We start from the raw sequence: 26,102 nt of genomic DNA on the forward strand, positions 1-26,102 counted from the left end.
TTTCCTTCTTTTAACCATCCCCCAACCTCTGGGAGAATCCCCCTCCCCCCAGACTGTACTGGCTTTGAAGGGTTACTGCGGGTTCCTATAGCAACGAGTCCTCCAGGGGAAGTGGGCGGGTCCTCCTACCTTTGGGTTTCAAAATAGGACTCTTCCTTTTCCGAAGAATTTGAATCACCCTTTTCATTTCTTGGCCTCAGCTCAGGTAAGGGTGAGCTCATACAGTTCCAGTTTTTCTTTCTAAGTAATTACAGAATTATTAGTGCTGTTGTATAGGGTGATACTGCTCGCAGCTATGAGGAATATTCATTCTTCCCAGTCTTTGCGCTGAGAACTTGTTTAACAAAGTTCCAAAATGTGGTGGAAACGATGTTTTTTTAAACAGTTTTCCTTTCTGAGCACAGACGCCTAAGAATTGTACATATCATTTCTCCGAAGTCTTAAGACTTCTTATATTTCAGAAGTTTTAAAAGTGAAATACAATCCTACAGCCATGCAAAAATCTTCTGGTAATTTGTGGCCAAAGAAAAGTCATTATCAGCCTTTGACTTGTTTTGTTCCTAGAAAGTGCTTTGCCTTGATTCTTTACGAAAAGAAAAGTTAAACCACTTATAGTATTATACTTTAACAAAGGAAAAACATACTTTGTCTACAAATTTGCTCACTCCTTTCCTTCCCCAACATACACACAGCCAAAGCTAATTTTTGAAAATGTTCACTGTTATGCTCAAAACAGGTATTCTATAGCCATCTAATTCCTGTTGGCCTTGAAAGGAGCTGTTAAAACAGTTCTGAACAAAGTAGTACAGAAATACGTCATTTATATGTCTTAGGCTTTTTGCTTTTTGAAACCTTTTAAACTTTACTATGTAAATAATAATCAGAATTCAATTCATCAATTCCAAAATGTTTTTAGTAGGCGATTTAGTAGTGATTCTGATCTTTGGGAGTCAAGAGAGGTTTTTTTTTTTTTTTTTTTTTTTTTTGCAATTATCTCCTGTCTTATGTGCTAATTAAATATCCATTATGGACTATGAAGCAAATTCTGAAAGGATGATTTTTTCCCATTTTAACTCAGAAAAATAATTATGGAAATCCCTCTCATTTGATGTATCTTGTAGTTCAAACAGTAATGCTCTACTGCTAAGATAGTAATCTCTCACCTAATCTTTCCTCTTTTTTCATCACGTTTCAAAATTGAGGGCTTCAGAGCACCTACATTTGAGAGGATCTGTTGTTCCTTTGGCTTCTAAACGTTTTAAAATAAAAAGAAATTGTCCCTGTTGTAGACATTTAGGGAATACCCCCAAAATTAAAATTAAAATCACAGTCACATCATCAGAAATAAACAACTGTTCATGAGATGGTATGCTTCCACTTGTCCCTTATTTGTCTGAATGTTTTAAAATTGGCAATTTTAATTTCATCTGCAGTTTTAAATACTGCCCTTTTACTTAGTATACTATAGACATTTTCCATGCCTTCAAATCTTTGAATATAAGATTTTTCATGATGGATATGTCAAAGTTTATTTAAGTAGTTTTCTGTTGTCTGACATATTTCCTTTTTTTTTTAGTGGTTAAAAAATCAGCATTAAATGCTGGTTGCAAATCCTACCTTGGCCACTTCAGATCTAAGTGGCCTTTATTAATTACCCAATTCTTTGATTGCGTTTGCTTTGTCCGCGGAATCAGGGTAATACGGATGCCTGCAACATAGAGTTTTGGAAAGATGGAATGAACCAGATAGAGGAGAGCCTTCAGCAGAATCTGGCAAAGGAGGTAGTAGGCTCAGAAAGTAAAAGCAGACTCGCAGGCAGAGCTGGGATAAATGCCTATGCCTGAAAGTCTTGGTTTCTCAGACTTGCTTGGGCTAGATTTATAGCAGAATTCCTGGGGCAGAGGTGAACTCTTTATGACTCTTGAGGCACGTTGCCAAACTGCTTATGCCAAGACACATTGATTCTCTTATGCACCTAATGGTTTCCCCACTGTGTCAGCATTCCAGTGTTTAATCTTTCCTAATTTTCTATAAAAATGTGATCTTATTTTATATTCTTTGGAAACTAGTGAAATTAGTGATTTGCTTCTTGTTTTACCTTTTGAAAGGTGTTTGTTCAGGTACTTTGCCCCCTTTACTCGTAATTGATGATTTTAAAAAATGATTATAAATACCTGTTTCATATAGAGTATTGTGCCTTTATCATATTTGCAGTGATTTTTCCCTCACAGCTCATTATTTGTCTTTTAATTTACTTTATGGTATTTTCCAAACAGCAAAATAGTTTTATGTAGTCAAGCTTTGTCTTGTCCTTTATGATTTTTCCTTGTAAACATTTCTGTTGGGAAAGTGTAGAGGTGATGTAACAAATTTTGGAAATATATTAGATTTTTACATTTAATTATGTATTAATGTATGGATGTGAATTGTCTTACACCATCTCCTCGCTAACTCATCAGTTCTACCAGCACCATTTGTTAAATAGTCCATCCTTTCCTCATTGGTTGTGGTCTTTCCTTTATTACATGTTAAGTTCTGGACTAGCTTTGGGTTTGCTTCTATTTTAGGTCTTGCTCGTGTATGTGTTGATCTCTAAACTTAATGCCAAGTCTTTTAAATTGTAGATTTAGAATACATAGAAATATCTGTTAGAGCAAGTCACGATATTCCTTAGAAAATCAGAATTATACTCATCTGTCCTTTCAGATAAAGATTATTATCTTACTATCTTTAATGCATGCACATAGTTTAAGTCTAAGAGTACTAAAAGGCTTATTGTAAAATAAATGTCCCTTGCCCCCTCTCTCCCCTACCACTCCCATTCCCGAGTCTCCCTCCCCAGTGGCAGCCTTTTGACTGTTTACTGTTTCTTCTGAGTTGTTCGCTGGGGCCTTTTGTAGGGTCTTTCCTCTTGGGCTGGTCAGAGAGTGTGGTCTTCCAGCATCCTGAGCTGTGGAAAGGATCTAGCTGCCAGTGTTCTCGGAGGCATCTGGCAGGAGTCTTCAGCATCCTCTTTGTATAGAGTCACTTTGGGGAAGGTTCCTGTGCTCTCACGGCCCAGAGACTTAACTGTTTTATCTGCTCCTATGAATCAGTCTCCAGTCTTGCTGAGCTTGGGGACTGTCGGCCAGACATTTGCTGCAAGTTAAGTTGGAAGGGCATCCTGGGATGTAGGGTGTCGTCAGTAGCCTTTACTAACCTTACTTTAGCCTGTCATCCTTTCTCCTCCAGTTTGTGAGTAAACTGGAAGTACTTCTCAGTTTTCCTCACTTAAGACGTAGCATTTCACTGTTTCAGGTGGGCTAAGTTGCAGCTAGGCTGTCTGCTTTCCCCTTTCCTGATTCTGTTGCAGTTTTCCACTTACAGTTATGTGCGTTGTTGTTTTTTGGGAAAGGACTGTCGTCTACATGTAGTGACTGTCTCTCTCAAGGGACATGAAAGGTTATCCGGACCTTCTAGCTCTCCTCGAAGAGGTTTTGGGTTTTGTTTTGTTTTGTTTCATTTACGTCCTAATATGTCTTGTTAGGGTTCTTCGGTGTTTATGTTTTTGTTGCTGTTGTGATGGGTTCTTCAAATTGGCTATTGCTAGTGTAAGACAGTCGTTGATTTTTGTATATTTATTTTATAGCTGGCTTTTACTCTAAGAGCTTTTACTCTAAGAGCAGTTTATTCTCTTGGGTTTCCTAGTTATATAATCAGTTGCTGATAATGACACTTATTTCTACTTCTTTCTAATAATTACACCTTTTATTTTGGTTTTATGGCATGCTGCACTAACGCTAACTTTCTAGAACATTATAAAATGATTCTGGAACATTATCAAATAGTAGTGGTGGTAATGTGCAAACTTGTGTTGTTCTTTATTGTAATAGAATAAACAGTGGTGCGATACTGGCTTTTAGTTTGTCATAATTCCTCATTAGGACAAAATCTATATTTTATTTCCAGTTTGCGTGGAGGTTGTTTTGTTTGGTTAAGTGATAGGAATTGAATATTAACAAATAACTGTTAGCATTTATAGTTTATCACTTTCTTAATGGTGTTTCTTAACAGATCAATTGATTTGAGTCCCAAATATTAAATTGGAGTAAATCCTTTCTTTTGGATAATCCTTTAGAAAAACATTCAATTCATATGCAAATTGAAAGGATAACATCATATTCAATCCATAATTATCTTCTGGGGTGAGGTGGGATATGGTCACTAGGACTTTTTCCAAAGAAGGTATTCCAGGTTGCTAAATCCAGCAGTCATTTCTCATCTTTACCTATTGGCAGCATTGATATAATTGGTCATTACCTCTTTTTTGACATATTTCACTTGATTTCGAGGACACCACATGCTGCTACTTTTCTTCCTATGCTACTAGATCACTGGTTTCACTTTTTCAGTCATTTTTTAAAATTTGCACTGTTTTTTTCTTACCAACCTATTAATTTGGAATGCTTCAGGGCTCAGTTCCTATAGGACTCTTGTCACAAGCAGTTACAAGAGCTTAATAAAATACCACGTAGCTGCGTAAGACTCCCAAATGTATATTTCCATCTGGGGTAGTGCTCTGAAACTTCTGAAACACATGTTAACTACTTTTTTGACTTCTTAACTTGAATATGTAAAAGATACCTCAATTTTAACAGGATTAAAATTGAGTTTTTTATTTTTCTCTACAAACCTGCTCTCCCTGCAGCCTGCCCCATTTTGGTGGGTGGTAAGTCCATTTCTCAGGTTATCCAAGCTAATGCCCTTGGAATCATCCTTACTCTTTTCTCTCCACATCAGATCCTGCTACTGTATCTTCAAAATGTATCCAGAACCCTGTTGTTACCCACATAAATCCAGGCGCTCAGCCCCTTTCCCCACCTCTGTCTACTCACACTTTTGTCCAAGTTTCCAGCACCTCTTGACTGGATTATTACAGTGGCCCCTCTTTTCTCCTTCGCTGGCTTCCTTTTAGTACATTATCGGCATAACAACCAGAGTGATCTTTTTAAAACAGGAGTCAGTTTACATTAAAACTGTCCCATGGCTTTCCATCTTACTCAGAATAAGTCCCGTTCCTCTTGTTGATTCACAAAGCCCAACACAAATCTGCCTATCACTAACTCTGCCCTTTTTCCCACTTCTCTCCCTCTCCTGCCCTCCATTCCATTCATCTTTATCTCCTTGTTGATCCAGAAATACATTAGGCACATTCCCACTTTCAGGTCTTTGTGTTGGGTTTTCCCTCTGCCTGTAATATTTTTTCCCCAGGTGTATTCATGGCCAGTTTCCTCAGCTCCTTCTAGACTTCACTAAAATATCCCCTTGTCAGTGAGGTCTGTTCTATTTATAATTGCATGTTAAGCTCTGTATCCTTCTTGCAGAGCTCTGCATTTTCTTTTTCTATAGCATCTATTACCTTCTAAGATATTACCTGGTTAATTGATTGATGGTGAATTGTCTCTTTCCCCACTGCTGCTAGGCTGTGAGTTCTGTGTGGGCAAGTATTTTGTGTCTGTTCATTAATGTGTCCCACGTGTCTGGTATGTAGAAGGTGTTCAGTAAATATTTTTTGAATGAATGGATGCAGTCTGCCTTCTCTGGTGTTTTTTTTTTTTTTCTAATGCATTTCTTATAAAGTAGCATAGACCTTGGCACCAGTGGGTCCAACGGCAATGATTTAACGTCCCACCAGCAAAGGAGAAGTTCCAGAACATATATGATTTACAGTGGATATAATAATACATAGACTGGTTATGAGAATTAAGTCAGAGACTGTAAAGTGCTGAATTGTGCCAATGTGTAGGGACAAGTTGCTTAACAGTCAGAAAAGCCTAGCCAACTGCCTTGATTCACATTTGAATGGTGAGAATTATGTTCTAGAACCTGCTCTTTGGATTTCAGCTTTTAACCAAGGTGGGGGACAGTGACCTCACTTTGGGAACTTTTCAGAATACATGTCTGAGCTCCCTGGTAAATATCAGTGATATACTGTTACTATATTTGTTTTTTAGCCACTGCCTTAAAGTGGAATGTAACCATTTGTTTTCTCCTTTTGTGCTTTCTTGCTGTTAAGGACATTTCTCCATCTTTTATGTCCCCTTTAAACTTTTTCCTCTGAGGTTGAAATAAGTTCTTTTATAAAGTGATTTTGAAACCACTCAGAGCCTCAGAGAAACTGCTAATTGAACATGATACTAAATCCACAGAATCCAAGCATCTCGTCCCTTACCTTCAGCTTCCCGGACTGCAGTCTGCTGCAGTCATCCGTACAGCAGTCATTATAGCAGTCATTTTAGAGTTTTGCTTACAGTGTTTCTACAGTCTCCTCTTGTGTCCTTCAAATCCAGAGTATCTCAAAAACATCAGACTCCCTCCCCTTCTCTTTTGGTAGAGTAAGAGCTATTTGTATGGTTTGTCCTGTTGTAGTTGCTGTGCAAATAAGTGATGTCATGTGCAAGAAAAAGATGATTTTTTTAGAGATCATCTAAGCAACCAAAGAATAGACAATAAACCAAAATGTATGTAATTCTAGAAATGGATAAACCCAGTAGCTGTTACCTAAACACAAAATCTGTGAAATTTTCTTCAGTTTCTACTTTCTTTTTCTTTGGGCACGCCTAGTTCCTTATTTTTTACCTCCTGAATTTTTCTGTAGTGGTATACGAGCAAGAGCAATCCCCATATTCAGTTAGAGGGTATAAGTGTTTTAGACATGATTACTGTGCACGTTAGAATTTCTGAAGCACCACTGTTCTGAATGCACCTGCCTAATAAATTTGCTTTGCCTTTTCAACTCAGATTAGCATTATATCTGGGTTTTGTTTTTGTGAAGATTCATTCTTTTGCAAATATCACTGATATAATTTATTTTATTTTGAACCCCAAACAATCTTATTGGCCAAGTCTGAATGGAAAGCATTGACCTGTCTTTCTGCCGCTGAATCACAAAATAGCCCTTAGTTTAGGCTGTTTATTAATTGATAGCCCAGTTGGAAAATATACCTTGTTTTTATAGTTCTACACTTGGTTTGGGACATATGTAGTATTTGTTTTCTTTGTAAAGATTTTTTTTTTTTTAATTGCCACCAGTGTTTTTGGAAGTGGTAATCTTGACTACCTAGCACCAGCAAACATACCTACTCTATAGTGAGGGACTAATTTTGACCTTCAGCCATTATTATACTTTAGGTTTCTGAATAGAGAAGTGATTACCAAGGTCCCACCTATTTTCATATCTCTGTTCATGAAAAGCGTAGTAAAAAGTCAAGTGTAGTAGTCAAACTACATTTAGATGTGTTACTGGGGGGCTTATTGGAATGATCTACATTCCGAGAAAGTCTAGAAAATGGTAAAGTTTTTAATTACTGTTACAGCAGGCTTTTCTTCCCAAAATAATATTATTGTCATCATTAAAAATGATGAGAAACTACCCAGAAGCACCTCCTGCTCAAGATGTAAGTTCAGGCTCCGAACAGCTGTTCCTTGCTGTTGCTTTCTCTTGTATAGCCCTTCCCCCAGGCCCCGTCACCTGTCCCCCCATGTCGGACACCCTTTCTGGCAGGGGTGCATCCCAGGACGTCCTCTCTTCCCATGGTTCCTTCTCTCTCCCTTTCCTGGGGCCTTAGGAGATAGGGGTGAGTGCCAGGCACCTGTTCGTCGGAGCATGGGCAGTTGGCAGCGGAGGTAAGTCGCGGTGCAGTTACTTCTGGTCCCTGCTGGTTGTTCTCTCACCAGACGCCCCACTCCTTCCCCTTTCAATAAATATTGTAGAATTTCCTTATGTGAATTAGTGGATTTTCTAGTTAATTTAATACTACTCAGCAGTATTTCTGTGGGACCTACCGGGTCAGCACATGTTTACCTGAAATTCTGGGATACTCTATTATCTACTTTCTCTTGCCAGTGCCATGAAAGACTCCTCAAAATGCCAAATTCGATCCTGAACTCTTCCTAGCATACAGCTGCTGGCAGGTACTCAAAATCATCACAAGGCGGTGATATACACTACAAAGTGGGTGTTGGTTGGGGATGTCAATAGGTAATGGTGTCTGGCTTGAGTAATAGGAAAATCAGATGCTCAAGTTTGGGACAACCTGTATTTTGATTTTACTGTCTTTCTATAATAACATATAATTATTGGGTATAAAGTAATTATGAGGGTTGCAATTCTACCAACATACACAACCTCTAAAATCCTTTTATGAGTGAAGCTAAGAAAGTGTTTGAACACCAGGTCTTTAGTAAAAGGGTATTTTTTTCTTTTATTTTTTTTAAGATTTTATTTTTAAGTAATCTCTACACCCAGTGAAGGGCCTCAGACTCACAACCCTGACATCAGGAGTTGCATGGTCCACCAACTGAGCCAGCCAGGTGCCCCAGAAAAGGCTATTTTTAAATGAAAAATTACTGCTGGTAGATGAAATATTTCCTAACCTGAACTTTATTTCCAACAAACTATTTTCTACTGCCTAATATGTTACAAAGATTTTGGTATTATAGAAAACCAAATACTGTACTATATATACATAGTACATAGGAAGTTATTAAATTAGTGTGAGAGAAGCAGGTTTGAAGGGAGAAAGTGAACAGCGAATTCTCTTCACGGTGGCAGCCATGTTTACCTTGGGGGGATAGCAGAGGCTGCTACTTTAATTGTCCTAAGGAAATGTGGTGTAGGAGAAAGCAGATTATCAGGGAGACACGTCTGCGTCTTTCTTACTGCTAACATTTATGTGAAGCCTCTAAGGACAGTTGTCTACTCGAAACATTTAAATTTTTCTCTTATTTAAAGTCTTCCGAGAAGGTATTAATTGATAAATCTTGTACCTCATGCTCGGTGAATTTCGTGAAGTTGGGGCAAAGCTAATAAGGTGCCAAACAGGGTCATAGAACAAATAGAATATTAGTTTTTTGACTGCTGTTAATTTTTGTGGCAGAGATTGTCTTCTTTTTCCTTGTGTTCTCTATTTTATCTACCTAATATGCAAAAAAAAATTTTTTTGGAATGAGTAGTTGAGAATTATGCTCTGAGAATTGCTGTTTTCTAGAAGAATAAAACCAAAAGGCTGCTATGTTAAAAGAACCTTCATTAAAAAAACCTCTAAGGGCTGACCACCAATCATGCTTACAATAAAATCCAAACTCCTTGTGATGCTAGGCAGGTGTCAGTGGTTCTCATACTTTTTGGTCTCAGGATTCTTATACTCTTATTTTGAGAAACCCAGAGAATTTTTGTTTATAGGGGTTATATCTTCTTGTTATTTATTGGAGTGGAAATGAAAGCAAAGAAAAATTTTATGTATTTACTTATGTGTTTAAAAATAAATAAACGTGGGACACCTGGGTGGCTCAGTCGATTAAGTGACTGCCCTCAGCTCAGGTCATGATCCCAGGGTCCTGGGATCCAGTTCGCTTCGGGCTCCTTGCTCAGCGAGGAGCCTGCTTCTCCCTCTGCCGCTCCCCTGGCTTGTGTGCTCTCCCTCTCTCTCTCTCTCTGACAAATAAATAAAATCTTTAATAAATAAATAAATAAATGTATGTATGTTTTGGGTTGAATCATATGACAAAAATCTCATCTCCCAGATAGGTAGCTCAGAAAGGAAGGATATTTTAATAGCCTTTTCAGATTATTGTGACTATTCTTTGATACCTTGTCAAAATTTGAATGGTAGTTTTTTAAAGGTTAATTGCCGTGTGAAATCTAAAACCATCAGTGAACTTGTTTTGTACTCCTGTTACACGGAAATCCGTTGGTCTGTCTTGTACTTCAAATGGACTGTTTTTCTCCCCGTGCATGATTTTGTAATGTAATTGCATTGTTATTAGAAAACATTGGTTCAGTGAGTAATGCAAATCTGTCAAATGTTATGTTTCATTATACAATATTTTAAAATTACATTCATTTAATATCATCACCAATCTCATCAGAAACAGTCTTTAAGTGTTGGGAAGCTATGAAACTCAAACTTATGCTGGTATAATCAAGATTTCTGAAATTTTAATTTTTGCTTGAACATTTGAATTTTATCATTGGCAATAGTTTGTTTTCTGTTTTGTTTGAAGTGCCACTCTCCATTCATTTTTTGAGAAGATGTCAGCTGGTTATTTAAGTGTCATAAAGCATATTTGGCAAATTTTCTCAAGTACAGTGGTATCCCATGAAAAAAGTGGCTCATTCAGCTCTAACACAAACAATTGCATGAGTATTTTTTTTCTCAAGGCAATCGTTCTATCTCTGTTTCAGTAGAAATGCCTTAGGGCTACTTCCCATTTCATCACACAGAATATTAAAAAGATATGTGCTCAGGGGTCAACAGTTTTTACTGCTGCATCTCCCAGAGATTTCCCCATGAAACAGTACATTGATTATGGCAAAGGAAGGCACGGGAGCTAATCTGCATTCATCGAAGCTGTTTTACCACTGTTCCTAAATCCTCCAATTCCCCAGGTGTGGGCCCCCGGGGACGAAGGGGGAAAGAAAGGCGGTTTGACTGGTCCTTCCGTGCATGTTCCCTTTGGCTGTTCAGGATCTGCTGGAGTGATTTGCACTTCAGGTGGCTTAGGAACCAGCAGCATCAGTAGTGAAAAGAGTCACAGAGCCAGGCTATGGACCAGTTCTTTTGGAGCTTCTGGAGCGAACCCTGCCTTTTCTGTTTGGAGCAGGTGGCTCCCCTCGTGAGGGCTCTTGGTTATGCACCACCACTGCTAGATGTTCCTAGGAGGTTTCAGAGGGCTGCAGTCACTTCTACCTACTTCACATACTTTCTTACCCAGTGCATTTCACAACTGCTTAAAATGCTTCGTACCTTAAAATCAAGCATACTTTCAACAGTAGGCTCAAAACAATATATTTACCTGATCCCGCCTTCCAAAAAAATTTTTTATAGCCATTTTAAGTTATTTGGAAATCCAAGTTATGTTTTATTTTTTTCCAGCACACAATTCAAACCATTGTTTTATAGCAGCTTGTTAACAACCCTACTAATGATTTTTAAAATCATTGCTGGTGGTGAAAGTTTCCTTGACTAATATGCAAGAGACTTTTGCAGCCGTGGAGAAGATACTCAGCTATTCCATTATTGATATTACCATCTTCATTTATTCTTACTCCAATGTTGTAAGAGAATATATAGACAGAAGGTGAGAATTCTTTATTTTGGGGGAAAAATTAAACATTTTTCTGGTTCTTCTTAGTAAAGGATGACATGGAAATGCACACATGTAAAAAGTGCACTTTTCCACTTGTGCTCATGCTCTGCAGTAATCTTAATGTGACATTGCCCATCCCTGGCACTGTGGTTTGTTTGCCATGTAGGCGTGAGTTTCCAGACTGTTCATATACTGCGCCCTGTACACACAAGCCTGTTTTATTACTTTGTTTGAAGATTGGGTGTGTCTAATGTAGTGGAAATTTATCCATTCAGTGTTAAGTACAGACGAAACACATTTCAAAGCAAAAGTCTCTTTAATTATCTATTTTTTTATATTATTCATATGACTGCTTTCTTCCTTTCATGTGACTTGCTGAGAATTTATTATCCTTTCCAGTTCATTAAATCACTAAAATTCTCTACTGGTGCTATAAATAAATATGCCAGACCATGAATTGAGACTAGTTGATAAAGGCAGCTTTGTCCTAGTAACTGGGTCTCGCTTGTGGTTAACCCACACTTTGAATATGTGAATATTGTACTACAGTAAGTTTTAGACTTCTGGTGAAGCAAAGCCTTGCTTTAAACACATGTGGGGACTTGCCTTAAGAGGAGTTTTAGCGTTGTCAGTTCGCCTAGCTGCAAGATGAATGCAGTATTACAAAACCACATTTGTGCTTAGACATGTTCGGGAGAGCCTCGGGACACATTTAATAGATGTCTAGGTTCTTTACCACTGTACCTCACATAAACCTGCAGCTCAGGAGCTAGAAACATCATAGGCCCTAGTTTCAAACCATTTTAAACCCAGGAACAGTTGCACTCCATAAATGCACTCTGGGGTTCTAGATGAACTTGGACGTGTGGGACTTGGTCCTTCCTGTTAACACAATGATTGAAAGCCAAGTGTGGGTGTGGTGCTGTTAGCTTTTATTGGGAGATGTGGAGATGCAACCCTCAGAGAACTCAGTCTCATCAGACCTCCTAAGGCAGGAGGAAATGTGAGAAAGTGCTGCATGGAGAGTCTCTAAGTATCAGGAAGTCTTCCTTGTTGAGGTGTCTTTGGGCTGCATTATGAAGGATGGATAGGCTTCTGGTAAGTAGATTTGTAGGGAAGAAAGAGTGGTGAGGATGGCAATAGGCAACAGGCTCATTTCAGGTTGGGAATAGACTTGTTTGCTAGGTGAGGACATGAAGAGGACAAGATAGCTCACAGCCAGCTCCTGGCAATTCCAAATGCATTGCAAACCATGTGACTTCCTCTCTCTGAGGAAGGTGAGGCAGGATTTCTTCTTTTCTCCCTGGATAGACACTTGGTGGGCAGTCCTGACATGCTGGTGGAGCAGGAGAGACCGGCCCATCGTGTTTCACATGGTATCTCTTTAGGAAGAACGGCACAGAGTAGTTGGTTAAAACTTGGCCACACGCCACCTAATAAATATTCCTTTTCGCTTCCTTTTTGATGCTATATTTTAAATTTTATGAACAAGTGTTACCTTAAATACTGACATCAACCAAGTCTCCTATACTGAACTCTTCGTGGATCATGGCATCCCTGTGGCTGGCTAATAAAATGCTTATGCAGAGATCTAACTCCTACAGATTTTGAGAACCATTTTCAGAGATTGTCTGCTTTTCCCTTGTCTAGTTCCAGTCATCGTCATTACAGTAGACCTTGTATGGGTCCATGTAGGTCTGAACTGTGGTGAAATGGTTGTTCTGTTATTAAAAAAAAGGAAAAGAGAAAAAAGTAACAATTGAATTGCCACTCGTTGAGTATATATTTGGATTTGAATGTTCATTAATCTTTAATCTGCCCATTATAGTTAAGGTACACATGTAAATACTGTCTGTTGTTTTGTGATGCAGAGATTAGGGAAACCCGAATTTAAAAACATTTTTATGAATACTTTTGACTTTCTAAGTGAGACTCATTTGAGCATTATTTTATGAGCAATTACATTTTTTTATTCTGTACCTCTGGGCAGTTCAAGTACTGACCTACTTATATAGTAGCTCTTAATTAAAAAAAAATAAATGCTTGCCGAATATATATTAGAATTGAATTTTTGGTTGAAATACCTTATTTTCTTAGTTCTGGCACATGCAGTGAAACTAAGTACAGAACCTTCTCAACTTTTATTCCGATGACAACAGCATGAGGGATGGAAACAACAAGGGAGTACTTCATCAGTGCCAAATAATAATTTTCTGCAGCAAATGGAAGCCGTCTCTGAATGTTACTTGGTGTTGATATAGTTAAGGTTTTGCCAACCTTTATAGGACAATGTGTCTTTATATCGTGTCCTTCACAACAGTCATGGGGAATTGTATACTTTAAAGCTAATTAAAAGTAGCATAAAACCTATTTTTTAAATCTGAATTTAGAACAGATTTTACTTTGAATTTTTGCCAGAAGTTGATTTCTGTAATAATCCTCTGTCACAGGCTTCTAATTCTACTTGAATTTTTTGTTAGGAAACATTTTTTGTGACTTAGTTTAGAAATGTATGTGCCTTTATCATTTTCATTTGGTGGTCTCTACTCCAGAAAAGACAGGTTAGAAATTGGGTGTGAAGATGCCTTGTATGACTTCACATGTTATTTGTATTTTCCCATGGCACAATTTCTCTCAGTGGAGCAGATTTCTTATTTTTAGATCTTGCACTGCTTGCTTAATGTAACTGTATTTCATTCTAGTCACATACATTGTAAAAGTGAAAGAAGGTATTTCGTTATTTGAGACCCTTGTGGATGTGTTTATTATGATGACCAAATCATAAAACTGGTAACTGGTTTTTTTCTATGTGATTTTGTTAAAATAAGAAATAAAAGCCCCTCCACCTCCCCCAGCCTTGCCTTTACCAAACCTATCTTGTTCACTTTACAGTGATAAAAAAGTTAAATCTAAGTATATAATGCATATCATTACTTCAGGTGTTTTAGGAGGTAGTTGGTGAATTGATAGGAGAACAGCGTTCATTTCTAAGCACTCTTTAGTGACTAAGGGCATAACATATTTAGATGACTTGTCTTTAGTTATCTAATTTTTTAATCTTGTAGAGCTTTTTAACTAAGAGTTGTGGATATTGGGGAAATTGGTCTATGAAATTTATCCCATTAATAACCAGTACTGATATATACTATCTGGTGGTTTGAGCATTGTCCAATTCCATGTACTTATTGGAAAAGGATGACTTTCCAAACAGAGCAAGGCATTTTTTAGTTTAGTTAACCCTTAATGAAGAAGGGCCTTGGCTTTTATCTTAATGATCTGACTGTGGAAATGTTTTTGGTTATTTCTAGTATCAGGGGGAAAAAAATAGCACCTGCTAAAGTAAAAAAAAAAAAAAAAATTTGTGGAAAAAAATGTTTTCCTTTGACCAGTACACAATTTTCTTCTGTCAGCTGAAGCCAACAGCCAACCTGGAGAAGGCAACGGCAAAGTTATTCCATTCTAGCATTTCCAGTAGGATTAACGTCCCCTGTTGGATCAGTACAGTCTCCCTTCTGACCTTCTCAGAAGAGGCTTTCTGAAGCCTGATTTTACTTTTCTTTGCATAAATTGTTTTTAAGTACTAGGTGAAAGTCATACATACATACGATGGGATCATTGTATTATGGCAATAATATTTCTACCTTTTAAACTAACATTTTAATATAGATTCTGTTTGTTTGAAAATAATTTCTAAGGAGTCATTCAGCTCCAGGTTTAATATATAGTGTTGTTATAAGTTAATCTTTGATTGATAAAATATTTTTAGCAAATATTACTCAGAGAATTAATCGGCTTCTGTTGATCAGGTTTATGTATATGTATAGTTGTGCGCCATGAGAAAATGTTAGAAATACATTGTATTAATGCTTGAACCTTACCAATGGAAATTCTCATTTTGGAATTTCCACCTCGACTTTATACCATATCATTGGTTGTCCTAGTAGCAGTCTCAGTTGAGAATTGTGATCATATACTTTATCAAATGACTATTTGATGAAAGCTCAATTATTCTAAGGTAGTTGAGCTGCCATCTTGACTGGTTAGGGGAATAATTAACCAACCTAAAGAAGAGAGCCCTTTCTTTCTGTTAAATTATGTATCTTTTTTTATTTCACTGACTGTAAGGTGCCATCAACAGCATGTAAGACATGCTATTATTTTATGTACCAAGGAAAAAGGGAAGAAAAAACCCTAGTACTTGTACTCATGAGATGCCATCAATTATAAGATAAACCCAATTTCAGAGATGTTAAAATGGGGGAGAGGATAATAATAAAATATGGCACATATGTATGTACATAGTTTTTGTTGGGTATTGGTTATAATCATAATATTAAAATGTTAAAGAAAACTATATTAAATAAATCACTATTCCTGCCAAACATACAGATTCTTTAATCCTAGAAAACTAGAATTGGGAAAAAATAAGAGATTATGTAGTCAACACTTTTACACAAGAGGAAATTTACTAGGAGATCATGTAGAGTATGTAAAAATTAGCAGTTGATTACCTTGTTTACCAAAGTATCTTAAACTTTACAAAAGAATTTGTAGTAGTAGTCCTTTAAATAGCTATCTTTAGAGTATCTCATGATAAATTTTATATACTCTCCCTTCTCAAGGTCACCTCATTTACCATATGATAAAGACTTGGGATTTAGATGAGGTGTTTAGTATCCCAAACAAGTGCATACAGACACAGCTTATAAGCATCAAAGATCATACATCAAATACCATACAGAATTTTTACAAGAATCGTTGTTCCTGCCTTCCAAGAATAGTCACATTCTACCGTTGGGTGTATTTTCCAAGTTTAAAGTACAGTTTAAGGTTAACCGGAGCTCTGTGCACTAAAAAGGAAATGACTTAGTGAAATGGTCCATGAGCCTCATCCTTTCAGCCAGCACTGAAGTATGCCAGGCCCAGATACTTGTCTTAGTTATCAGCCTTGGTGCCACATTTAAAACTAGGTCATTGTGAGAGAGGCCAGGTTGAGTTGCTAGTATAGACATTACTACGTGCTCCATAGATGAACTACTTGCAGCTTTTGGCTCTCTCAGAAAGTGGGTACAGCAGAGCATCTGCCAGCAAGTACTCTCACAGGTTTGAAGTTGAGTGGACAACTAGCCTAGAGTAGCGGTTTCAGGTGCAGATTTGCACATCACGTGGGGACCTGATCACACTGTACAACACACATCTTAATAATCGAATGTTACGGGGCTCCTGGGTGGCTCCGTAGTTAAGCGTCTGCCTTTGGCTCAGGTCATGATCCCAGGGTCCTGGGATCGAGCCCTGCATCGGGCTCCCTGCTTGGCGGGAATCCTGCTTCTCCCTCTCCCCCTCCCCCTGCTTGTGTTCCCCCTCTCGCTGTTTCTCTCAGTCAGATAAATAAATAAAATCTTTAAAAAATAATAATAATAATTGAATGTCACCTGCAAAATTCCAGCAAGTTCCTCAGCAACCTAGGACCTTCCTGGCCTGAGTGAGGCCAGAAAAAGCCTGTGGATGGGATGAAATGTCAGTAGTTGTGCAGCCTGGAAGATTATATCTTTGGGTTTGAGCCAGATTAATCTTTGGGTTTTTGTTGTTTTGGAAGATTATATCACAAATGTTTCCTGCTTTGGGTACAATTGTTACCAATAGTGAAAGCTTACCTTTGCAAAGTGTTTTCAACTTTTATCAAAATGCTTTCACAAACATGTAATCTTGCCTTCACAGTAAACCTGAGAGGGTTGACTGGGTATTATTATCCCATTTGGCAGATGAAAAAAACAAGGCTCGTGGATATTAAGTAACCTTCAGGTCACTTCTTGTTGGCTCTTGCTTTTTTCACTATTCTGTGCTGCCATTGCTTAACTCCATATTTATTTCTAAATTTAGAAAGCATATAGCCTGTTTTCCAGCAGCTCTTGCTATCTTAAAGACTGCAAACATTTTGTTGCTTATCTTTTTTACCTCCTAAATTCTGCTCAGTATTGAAAAGCAAGCAAAAACAAAACACTATTCCATCATGATTTATCAGATTAAATTAAAATTACTCTCCTCTGTGATGGTCTGTCAGTAATTTTTGGAAGTGATACTCCTTTCCACAGTCCACCCTACCTTGTTTAAACCTCAGTTAACCTTGCTCTGTAGCTGTTTAGGTTTCTTGTGTTAAACCAAATACAAGTCCAGACAAGAAGTTCAGAGCTAGAACAAGTTAAACAAGACTCACCAGCATTGTTAGTTGTTGACATAGGATTTGTTGGTATAAACCATGAGTGCCTAGTTTTTCCAACTTTCATTTTACCTGGGAAGCCTCTTCTGGCTTTGAGCGGCTCCCTCATTTATGTTCCTTCCTGTTACAGTTCCTCTCCATGTCTTTCCAGAAAGTGTCCTAGAATTCTTCCTGCAGGGTACAGAGTATATATGTTCATGGTTTTCATATCTGTAAGTTTTGCATATATTTTTTTTCTTTTAAAGTAGATCAGAAGTATGAAGATAAAGCATTATGTAAAAATGTGGGGTAATGAACTGCAGATGGAAATTAGAGTGAGTGAAACAGATAAAATTAGGCAACCAGTCTGGAAATCTGCATTCTAGTCCAGACATTGCCCCACTGCTTAACCATTGACAGATCCCTTCTGGATACCTTATCTGTGGACAGAGTTGTATTAAATAATTTCTAGAGTCCCTTTCAGTTCCAAACCTCATTCATGTCCCCACACTGAATGTAAAAGGATTCTACTAAATAAAGAGGAATGTCTGGCACCTTCCAGTGGTGAAGAAGATAATCTGAGCTTAAATTCTGCTGATAATCTTGTTATTATTGGAAATTGAATGAAAAGAGATAAAGATGATAGAACTTTCTGACAATTGTAAAAATCATCTGAAACCCACTGTGATGAGCGAACCTCTTAAGTCTGGTTCCTAATCTTGCTCACTATTGTATGCCAATACCTAACGCGCTGCAAGGCCAGCTTGTTGAATTTTAAGTACAGGTTTCCCCTACTATCCAAAAGTACAGTGTACCTGTGGAAACTTTTGTAAGCCAAAATGGCATAAAGAAGCAATCACCATTTACTTTATTTGGAAAAAGTTTTGAGTGTTCCCAGACCCATAAAATAACCTCTCTTTGGCTTTTCTGATATTTTAGGATACATCTTGCAAATGGATGCACAGAATAAATCAAGATAAAGCATAGGTGCTCTGGCAAAGCTATGGCAGCTTGATGCTGAGTGTAGTTCCTGGGGAAGGAGCTTGGTGGTGCCACTTTTCTCAAGATGTGTGCTGCCTCTAATGGCTCGCTGCGAAACATGCTGAATGCTATTTTTGCTTCTTCCTTTTTTCATAAAAGCAAAAATTCTTTGGATTTCCTTTAGTGAAAAAAGATATTAATGTAGGTCTTTCATAAAAGCAAAGTGCATAACATGAACTTTCAAAAGGTGAGGGATACGTATATACTTTCATAAAACATTAATGGGCTTCTTGACCAATTTACTTCATTAGGGCAGATTAACCGTGTCTCAGAACAGCTTTAAAATTCAGGAGGGGTAAGAACAAATGATACAATGCTAGTTGAAAAGAAATTTTAGAGGTGAAATATGAAAATACATTTTGGACAGGTATCCTTCATTTATCTACCCTTCAACCTACTCGGTGATGTTTTTGGGTTGCGGATTCAATAGATGGGAGTTTTAACTCTTGATGTTTAATTTCAGGGGGGAAAGAAGCCATAATTTGTGTTTAATCAAGTAGACTATAGATGTGAAAGCAGAGAGGAAAGTGATATACATATTTTGTATATTCAAATCACTCTTTAATTTTCATAACATTTTATTGTGTTCTGGGTCATGGATTACCCTGTAAGACAGATGATAGTTGTGGCTCCTCGTCCCAGGAAAATAAATACACACTCCCAGTTGTGCACGCCATTTGTTGATGCAGCCATTGCCTTCTTCCCCTTATTCCAAGTTCTTGATAGAAAAGTGCCTTGGAATGTTTAACCTTGAAAGCTATTAGAAATCACCTAGACCAGTATTACTTAAACTGTGCTTATGAAATCCGTGGAATGAATCAAGACCAACATTAAAAAGAGAAAAATAAGATAGAAAATATCTATACTATCATAACATGCTGAGAGTTTTTGTTTTGTGAACCCTCTTTCTATTTGTGGATGTGTGTGCGTGCATGCATGCTAGTACTGAGTCCGAATATAAAATGCATTTCTTAGGATTGAAGGTAAAGACTGAGAAACACTCATCTATTCTAGAGAACCTCTTCATATTGTAGCTGAGGAACTTGATGCCCTTAAAGGCTAAATGATTTGTCAGACTCCCCTTCCCTTCAACACACACACGATCAATGTTTTGTGGCCAAGCCAGGACTGAACCACATTACTTGGTGGCTAGTTTTGCTGTGCCACAATACTAATTTTTTGAAATAAAATTGTGAAGTAGATTATTTCAAAATATTAAGTGGTTCTTCCGTTTCTCACTTAGCAATCTTTAGTCCTTTATTTTTCCCACTAAAATGATCTCTGTCGTTGTCCTATAAAATAATCTGAGCATGAGCTGCTTTTCCAGAGAGTCAAAGTACTTTGAGGCCTCTCAGCTGTCCACACACCTGAATCCCAGAATTTTGACATTTAGGGCCTAATCAGAAGAATTTCAGAATAAGACACCAAGGTTAAGTTTTATGACCAAACCAAATTAATCATTTTGAATATTTCTCCACTCACTTGATAACCGAATGCAAAACGTGGCTCCAGATGTTGATACTGGATCATTGGGAGACCCTGTAACCTTCTTTATTTTAATCTTAGAGGCTTTCTCAAACTTGAAATGGTACAGATTACCTAGAGGGTCTTGTTAAAATGCACTTCTGCTCCGGAATCGGGGTGAGTTTCTGGATTTCTGTGAGGCCCCCGGGAGGTGCTGCTGCTGCTGTTGCTGTTGCTCCAGGACCACACTTTGAGTAGCAAGGACTTTGTTACCTGTCTTCTAAGCCACGGTAGGAAAACAAAGCTCTCAACAAGTTTTCCATGTCTTGATTTTATGCTTTTCAAAATTAGCTACAAAGATTAAAATGCCACTTTAATTTTTTAAATTGGATTACTTTTTGTATTTAAGAACGTATCTTTAAAACAGCCATACTCCTCAGTCCCCACTTGTCATGAGTGTGACAGTGCCCCTCTTTGCAGCGTTGTTCTAGGGAATTCATATAACTAGTATATTCAAGCTTCTCCACAAAACTTAGTTTTCCAAATACCTAAAACCTTTAATTTCAGAAAGAATATTTTCTAAAACATTATATAATTTTCTTAAGCTGTTGCATGAACTTGTTATTTTAGTGGTGGAAGAGCAGTGTTTGTTCGAAGCTTTCTTGGTAAAAGCTGTTGAACTGCGTGTGAAATGAATAAAAGCCACAAAGCCTTCTAAGTTCTTGTATCTACTTTTTGTGCTTTTACTATTTTGTCTGTCCAGTTAACAGTTGTTAGTATGTCTGTCTCAAAGCAGCTCATTTCCCTTTCCAATCTAATTGGTCGCTATCTGACCTGAAAGCCAGGTATGTATGGGACTAATCCTGGTCAGAAAGACCTCCCTGTCCTGGGGGCTTTCCTAGGAGGTTGGTGTCGAGAAGTTCAGTAGCAGTCGAGCAGGAGAGAAATCTTTTGGTTTTATCCATATCCTGGGTTGTTAGCTCAATTGGAACACATGTGTTCCTTCTTTATACCTTTTACCACATGCTTTTAAAAAACTAGTCTCTAGATCTCTCTCTCTCTTTCTCTGTGTAGCATTGTGTGATTTGAAAGGGTATGTGTATGTCTGTGTGTGGGGGGGCTGCATATATATACATATGTATATATATGGTAAGCCTGTAACTGGGAACACACAATAATTGTAATAAATAAGCAGCATTTCAGGGTCCATCTAAAATGGAGACGAATAACCTTGTGGTAAAAACTGTTGGTTCTCTTATATAAAGTCTGTCTTGTACTGGCTTTGCAGTTTTAAGAGTAATAATGATGACAATAAAGAGGATATTCCTAGGCTCAGTCTTATGACTTAGGGTCCCAGGGATTCAAAGTTTGATTTCAGTTTGTTCTCTTCAGATTATTGGTTATAATAACCATCGTGGTACATTCGTCAAGCCCTCACTCTGTGAGGCACTCCTTATTCAGATGACTGCTGTGCCACAAGCAGGGCTGTGCCCATAAAGACTGTGTTAGGTGGGGCCGGGGGGAATGGCTGCGGCACTTGGAACAAATGAGAGTAATCCAGATAGATGGGGTGAGATTAAATCTCCTCATTAGTCCCTCTTTAGAAACAAATAAGCATGTGTGGAACCTGTAGCAGGTGTTTTGTTTTTTCTTGCTCAACAAAGCTAGAAATTGTTGGGGGCTTCACATCCATGAAAACCACATACATCGTAGTGTATGTTCTTCTGATTCAAAGCAGAGAGAACCTGTTTGCATTTTAACTAGGCAGCACCAGAACATTTATCATTTTCAATAGCCTTATTACTGGTTTTGTGTTCGAAGTTGTGGATTATAGTCTTTAAAATTACGACAAGTTAAGTGTAGCCATAACATTTAGGCTGGATTCTGAGATCCTGAGCAGGGACATATCTTTAGTGAATTATAACCTTTAAATACTGATGAGCAGATTTGTCTAATTTGAATCTTATTTTTTATATCTAAAATTTGTCTGTTTCAGTGCAGCTAAACCTACTGGTATAATCTTAGTCTAATTTAAAAGTATTTTCTGATCTGGGACTCCTGTCAAAGATCATCATAGGAACTAGAAAATGTTGGGAGATAAAATGAACACACGACCTCATCTCTCTTATTTTGCACTAGACTATAACTTGCATTCAAAGAGACTGGAAAAAGGAAAACAGTGTTCCTTTCCATTAAGCTGTAATAAGTGTGTTGTTTAGTATGGTTTTGCTATTAATAATCCCTTTTAGCTGAAAGAAAGGAGCATTTTGTTTGAAGTATTTGAAACTAAATGCTGCCGGGATAAAGATTTTACTAGAAAGACAGAGTAGATATCAGTGCCTACCCTTTGTGAATTGATCCTGCTTGTTTAACCAGGGAAATAAAAATGTACATCTACTGAAGAGAAATCTGTGAGCACAAACTGTTCCTTTCCTGTTTGCAGATTTCATAGGTTGTTTATCTTATTTAAATATACAATAATACAGGAGACAGCAGAATGCAACTGCTGTTCCTTTAATATCAGAGCTATGCACGTTACAATAGGTGTCACTGTTTTGCTTGGTCCAATCATGATTGGTGACTTCAGCTATTGGCTCCGAGCACTGGCTGTCTGACTCCATCTGCAGGGCTGTAATACCTACTCTCCTCCGATCCATTCACCACACAACTTCAGCCGGCTGAACAGACTCAACACGGCTCCAGCACATCTTGCTAACCTAATTCAGAAAACAAGTGCTACGGCTCTCTGCCTGTCATCTTCGCTCAGTGTAGCATTTTCAGGTGATCTAGGAAACTGGGTTATTTTTATGAGCAAATAAGAGAAATAGGAATCACGATGGAGATGTATTTAGCAGACCCAGTACTGGATAAAACTTAAAGCCAGTTTCTATTCAACATAGTGAAAAGGTCACCTTGTCCGGCTGAGAAAAGAAGCAAAATAGCAGCTTGTTGGTTTCTGTTAACATCTCGGCTCATGCCAGCCTCTTTTCTTTGATGTTTGCACCAATTTGGGATATCTAGCTATAAAGAGAGACACACTGTACTCATGGTAGATGACAAGGAAAAGAACATGAAATGTCTCACCTTCTTCTTGATGCTTCCAGAGACGGTAAAGAATAGGTCCAAGAAAAGCTCAAAGAAGGCAAATACCAGCAGCACCAGCAGCAGCAGCAGCAGCAGCAGCAGCAGCAGCAGCAGCAAGTTGCCCCCAGTTTGTTATGAAATAATTACCTTGAAGACTAAAAAGAAGAAGAAGATGGCTGCTGATATATTCCCTCGTAAAAAACCAGCCAACTCCAGCAGCTCCACTGTCCAGCAGTACCACCAGCAGAATCTCAGTAACAACAACCTGATCCCGGCCCCAAACTGGCAGGGTCTCTATCCCACCATTCGAGAAAGGTAAGTGCCGGGCCAGCATATTTACTTTAAAAGTTTTCCTGTGTTGAAGTTTCTGCTTTTGCACAACCTGTAATGTATTTTAACATAAATCTGTGTTTCCTCTTTTCCCAGAAGCTTTATTGGTAATGGAAAACTGCCTTGTATCTTTTCCAAAACAGTACAGCTGTTTTACTCTTAGATAAAAATGTTTTTGCAAGCTGTAACATTTAAGTGACAGGCTTGTGTCTACGGACCATGGAAGGTTTGAAGATAGAAACCTTTTATTTGTCCTTAGTCTAATGAAAAGTTTGGATAACTTTTTGGTTTTTTTTTTTTTTTTAACTTTAGTTACTTCCCATGTGTTTGCAGTGATCACAAACAGAGTTGTGTAGTTGGAATCTTTATTTGTAGTTTTACCCTGAAGTTACTAAAGTGTTAGCTTGTGAATCTCTTGTGGGTTTTGTATGTTGGGGAGGGGTATTAAAAATGCTGGCTGCTGTGCATTAATGAATTGCCTCTGTTTATAGAAATGCAGTGATGTTCAATAATGATTTGATGGCAGATGTACATTTTGTGGTTGGGCCACCAGGTGGGACTCAGCGGTTGCCAGGACACAAAGTAAGCAACAGCTGCATTACCCGTTTAGTCCTGAGATTTACAAAGAGGGAACCTCTCCATAAGCCTGAAACTTGGTTGGGGTGGGCAGCTTGCCGATGGCAGGCAGCGCGTGTTTCGCCCATCACAGAGAAGGCACAGCCTCTCCGAAGGGTCTTGGCCACGCTTAATTTTTTTCTTTGTTTCTTTCTTCCCTGCTTTACATCCCACACAAAAACATGCCCTCTTAACTCTCCAGTCATGGGAAGTTGTTGCGACAGGTTAGGAAAGTCATGTTTACTCTTCCCTAGAAATTGGTTAGATAAGCTTTTATTTTATTTATTTATTTTGTAATGAGGGAACTTAGACATTAATCTCTTAAAGCCTTGAGGTAGTTAGCAGCATAAAGACTGGCTTGCATGAACATCTATCTTCTGCTTTCACGGCAAGATACACACTGTACCTTGGCTTTGAAGAAAGAGCAGTGTAGGTGCTCCGTGTCCCCTAAACCCGATTGCTTTTCTGGACTGATTGACTGAAAATGCCTCAGTTTAGTGCATGAAATAAGATTTCCCTTTCTCCACAGTATGTTTTAGCTGTTGGGAGCTCTGTGTTCCATGCAATGTTTTACGGAGAACTTGCTGAGGACAAAGATGAAATCCGTATACCAGATGTCGAACCTGCTGCTTTTCTCGCTATGCTGAAGTAAGCATCGTTCATTCGTTTAGAGAGAGTTTGTTTATGCTGTGCCTGTACTCGCTGGTTTCTCAGTTAAATAGAAGAAAGGGAGACTGATGAAGAAAGAGGGTGCTGCTTACCTTGTAAATGTTTTTGGAGAGAACTCCGGTGCATCTTTCGGGGAAAGCATGTGGAATGGTGCAGGCATTTATAATACACCTTGGCATGGGATTTGGGAGCAAATGGCATGGATAGTGATTTGATCTTTAACGACTCACAATCAAAGAAAAATAACTTTCTCGTGCAGGATTATCTAATGTTCTCTCTGACAGCGTTGTATATGAACAAGTCTCTGAAGACGTAAATTACATTTTTGTTTCACAATTCCAGAAATTATATACCTCGTTTACGTACCACCAGTTAAGAGGTTTCTCAGTTTTCTAGGAGTGACTGTTTCCTGTCAGCAAATGTGTAAAACTTGCTGTTTGAAAATAATCTGATCTTTGCCCATACGTACGTGCGCATACTCTTACATAAAATCAGTACCATTTCTCAAGGATAAAGAAGCATTTGCATTTGATAGTAGAGGAGACGTTTTTGAGAGAGATGAATAGTTTTCTATAGTTTTATATGTATTTTTACAGGAAAACTTTAATTGGTAATATAAAAATGTAAAGCTGTAAGATATATACTTACTTAAAAAATAGTTTTCTGTCTCATGGGTCTTTTTCAGAGTCCAGTACGTGTTAACCAGCTAAATAGAAGCCGCTTCTCAGATGTGCACTGCTGATGGGCAGTGTGATAGTCTGCCCTGTGATTAGCATGAAATGGTTATTTTAAATAACGTTTTATGATTTTTGTTAAATGCTTCTTCTAGCACGCCAAGTATATCCAGAGCTCAAGGTTATCTACTGCTGTAGGGATTTTGGTTCCCTGGAATAAATACGTTTGTTAAAAAAATTATTCTGTGTGTCAACAAGTTGGACAATAATCCCACAAATGGTTAAAATGTTGCAAGGTATTTATTGTCTGCTCCTACTGAAAAATCAGTACTGCAGTTAGTTGGAGAACTTAAAAGTATTCAATTCTTTATTTATGTTGTAGTTTTGAAGTCTAATCGCTTCTGACTGAAACTTTCACAGTGGGAAATAGGGAAATTAAAGATACGTGAGCATGTGAAGGACCAAAAGGTAAACTAATTCACCACTTTGAAACAAACACTTAGTGACCTTTCTAATCTTTTAGAGATATATGTACGGAAACCAGTTTTACCTGGAGGGCTTTTGTTTTGTTTTGTTTTTTTCCAGTCAGGTCAGCTTTGTACAAGTGACATTGTCTCTCACAGAGGAGGACGCTAACACTAGTTCAGCATCTTGACTGCCCTGCAGCCCAGTAGAGTGTTGTGTTGTTTCAGCCAGAGAGATACATCATTAGGAAACAGGAATAAGAATTACAGAATTACATTTCACCCAAGTCATTCCATCCGCATCTTTTCTTACAAATATATTACCTAGAATATATCTCAATACAGCTTTTTAAAATTATACACGCAGTCCACCAGAAGTGGTAAGAATCAGAAATGTGGTACAGTGCCGTTTGCTGTCGGGCCACAGTTGATCAG

The 26,102-nt window shown here is 38.0% G+C and overlaps 1 protein-coding gene across 4 annotated transcripts in view; it reads left to right on the forward strand.

The window, feature by feature from the left end:
• Positions 1–26,102, forward strand: part of BTBD3 (BTB domain containing 3) — a 33,403-nt gene that overhangs the window by 1,556 nt on the left and 5,745 nt on the right. Inside the window, exons 2-4 of one of the 4 annotated variants that reach the window (XM_026503022.4) lie at positions 22,936–23,230; positions 23,737–23,827; positions 24,390–24,508. In XM_026503022.4, the coding sequence (XP_026358807.1) occupies positions 23,088–23,230; positions 23,737–23,827; positions 24,390–24,508 (353 nt within the window). In that variant the 5' untranslated portion in view covers positions 22,936–23,087. Of the gene's footprint in view, positions 1–966; positions 23,231–23,736; positions 23,828–24,389; positions 24,509–26,102 lie in introns of those variants that run through there. The other 3 variants (XM_026503021.4, XM_048222264.2, XM_044385680.3) reach the window with 3 other exon arrangements.

The sequence above is a fragment of the Ursus arctos genome, unplaced genomic scaffold (genome assembly GCF_023065955.2).
Source record: "Ursus arctos isolate Adak ecotype North America unplaced genomic scaffold, UrsArc2.0 scaffold_16, whole genome shotgun sequence".
NCBI classification, from domain to species: Eukaryota; Metazoa; Chordata; class Mammalia; order Carnivora; family Ursidae; genus Ursus; species Ursus arctos.